This window comes from Zea mays, chromosome 4 (genome assembly GCF_902167145.1).
Source record: "Zea mays cultivar B73 chromosome 4, Zm-B73-REFERENCE-NAM-5.0, whole genome shotgun sequence".
Classification (NCBI taxonomy): domain Eukaryota; kingdom Viridiplantae; phylum Streptophyta; class Magnoliopsida; order Poales; family Poaceae; genus Zea; species Zea mays.
Window position 1 is genome coordinate 147,976,745 of NC_050099.1, and position 1,304 is coordinate 147,978,048.

General features: G+C 47.5%; 1 protein-coding gene across 1 annotated transcript; it reads left to right on the forward strand.

Moving 5' to 3' along the window:
* The first annotated feature begins 400 nt into the window (after positions 1 to 400).
* On the forward strand, positions 401 to 839 carry LOC100303949 (uncharacterized). The gene has a single exon (XM_071507296.1). It carries the CDS (start codon positions 574 to 576, stop codon positions 748 to 750), a length of 177 nt encoding a protein of 58 aa, XP_071363397.1. The 5' UTR covers positions 401 to 573; the 3' UTR covers positions 751 to 839.
* The last annotated feature ends 465 nt before the right edge of the window (positions 840 to 1,304 follow it).

Below are 1,304 nucleotides of genomic sequence, written 5' to 3' on the forward strand. Positions count from 1 at the left end.
AATTTATACGATCTAAGTGGGTTGCCGATTGTCCTCTACTCTCTTTTGTGGATCGGTTAAATAGATAGAGAAATAAGCATTGAAAGTGATATAAAAAAATTAAAACTTAAAAGTTCCATCCACCTCGCGTCACACGTCTTGAAGGCGTCCTGCTGCGTCCGTTGCCTAGGGCTGCTGCTGCCCACCGTTTTGGCCTTTTGGGCCTCCTGCACGCCATCGCCTATGAGCTGCTGCTGTTGCATACTTGCATGCCGCACCGCCCGTGCCAAGCTGCTGCTGCTGTACGTGTGGACTGTTGAGAAACCCTAAAAGAGGTTTAATGTGCTAATACCGAAACTATTCTCAGAGGTTCATAGCTTATATATATGTATCCACACCCCCTCATAAGTAATAGACAGAAAGAGCTTCCATCTACTGTGTTTTTTGTTCATCTCTGTGTTGGTTGCTAGGAAGGGAGCAGGCTTCTACAACTTCTCACGTCCATACTACTGTTGAGAGGGTTCGGAGTCCGGATTAGGGATCTGCGACAACTACTTTGTTCAACACGTCATCAGCACTGATCTACCTCGACTCATGGATCCGATCGGCACCGACTCTCTATCACGCCGGCAGGTCTCCTGGCCTTGCCGAGCTGTCCTATGTGACAGACTTCGTTCTCATTCGTCGAATCAGGAATCACGGTATAAAATCTTGAGTGGATCTGCGATTCCTATTCACCGAGTATATCGCCTTCCCGCACCGCCAGCGTAAACCGGCGATATATTGTAATACTCAGTTGCAGTCGTATAATTTTTTTTAGATAATGACCTTTGTATTTACACTGTACAATATAGTTTAGCGTAGGGCATCTGCTGTCTGTTTTCTGGTATGTTCTTAGTGGCAGACGTGCGTTGGAGACATGCGAGGCACGAACAAACGTGATGCATCTCGAGTTCCGTGCCTCCGATAGACTTTTTCTCTCTTTGTCCCATCACCAACGCCCAGTGGATCCCGTGGCGCCTCCAATGCCATCCAGCGGTGGAGAATCCTTGACCATGCGCTGCTTGCTTCCTGCGCGCGCATCTCGCATGCACAAACGGATTCCGTCGATTCCTTCACTTATTTACCGCATGCATAAACAGATCAGCGCACATCTGACATGGCCGCATGCCCAAACGGCCGGGCAGTTCACATTTCTTAGGGAGAAAAAAGAAAAAAGATAATCTGCGGCATGCAACGGCTTGCTTGTGGGCTATCTTGCATGGCCACATAGATTTGTTTATTATTATTTTTTACTGTCATGTTTTCTCCGGACGTGCACTATA

What these genes read in the sequence shown, in the direction of transcription:
- LOC100303949 (XM_071507296.1), top strand. Translation starts at nt 574, where the DNA reads ATGGATCCGATCGGCACCGACTCTCTATCACGCCGGCAGGTCTCCTGG.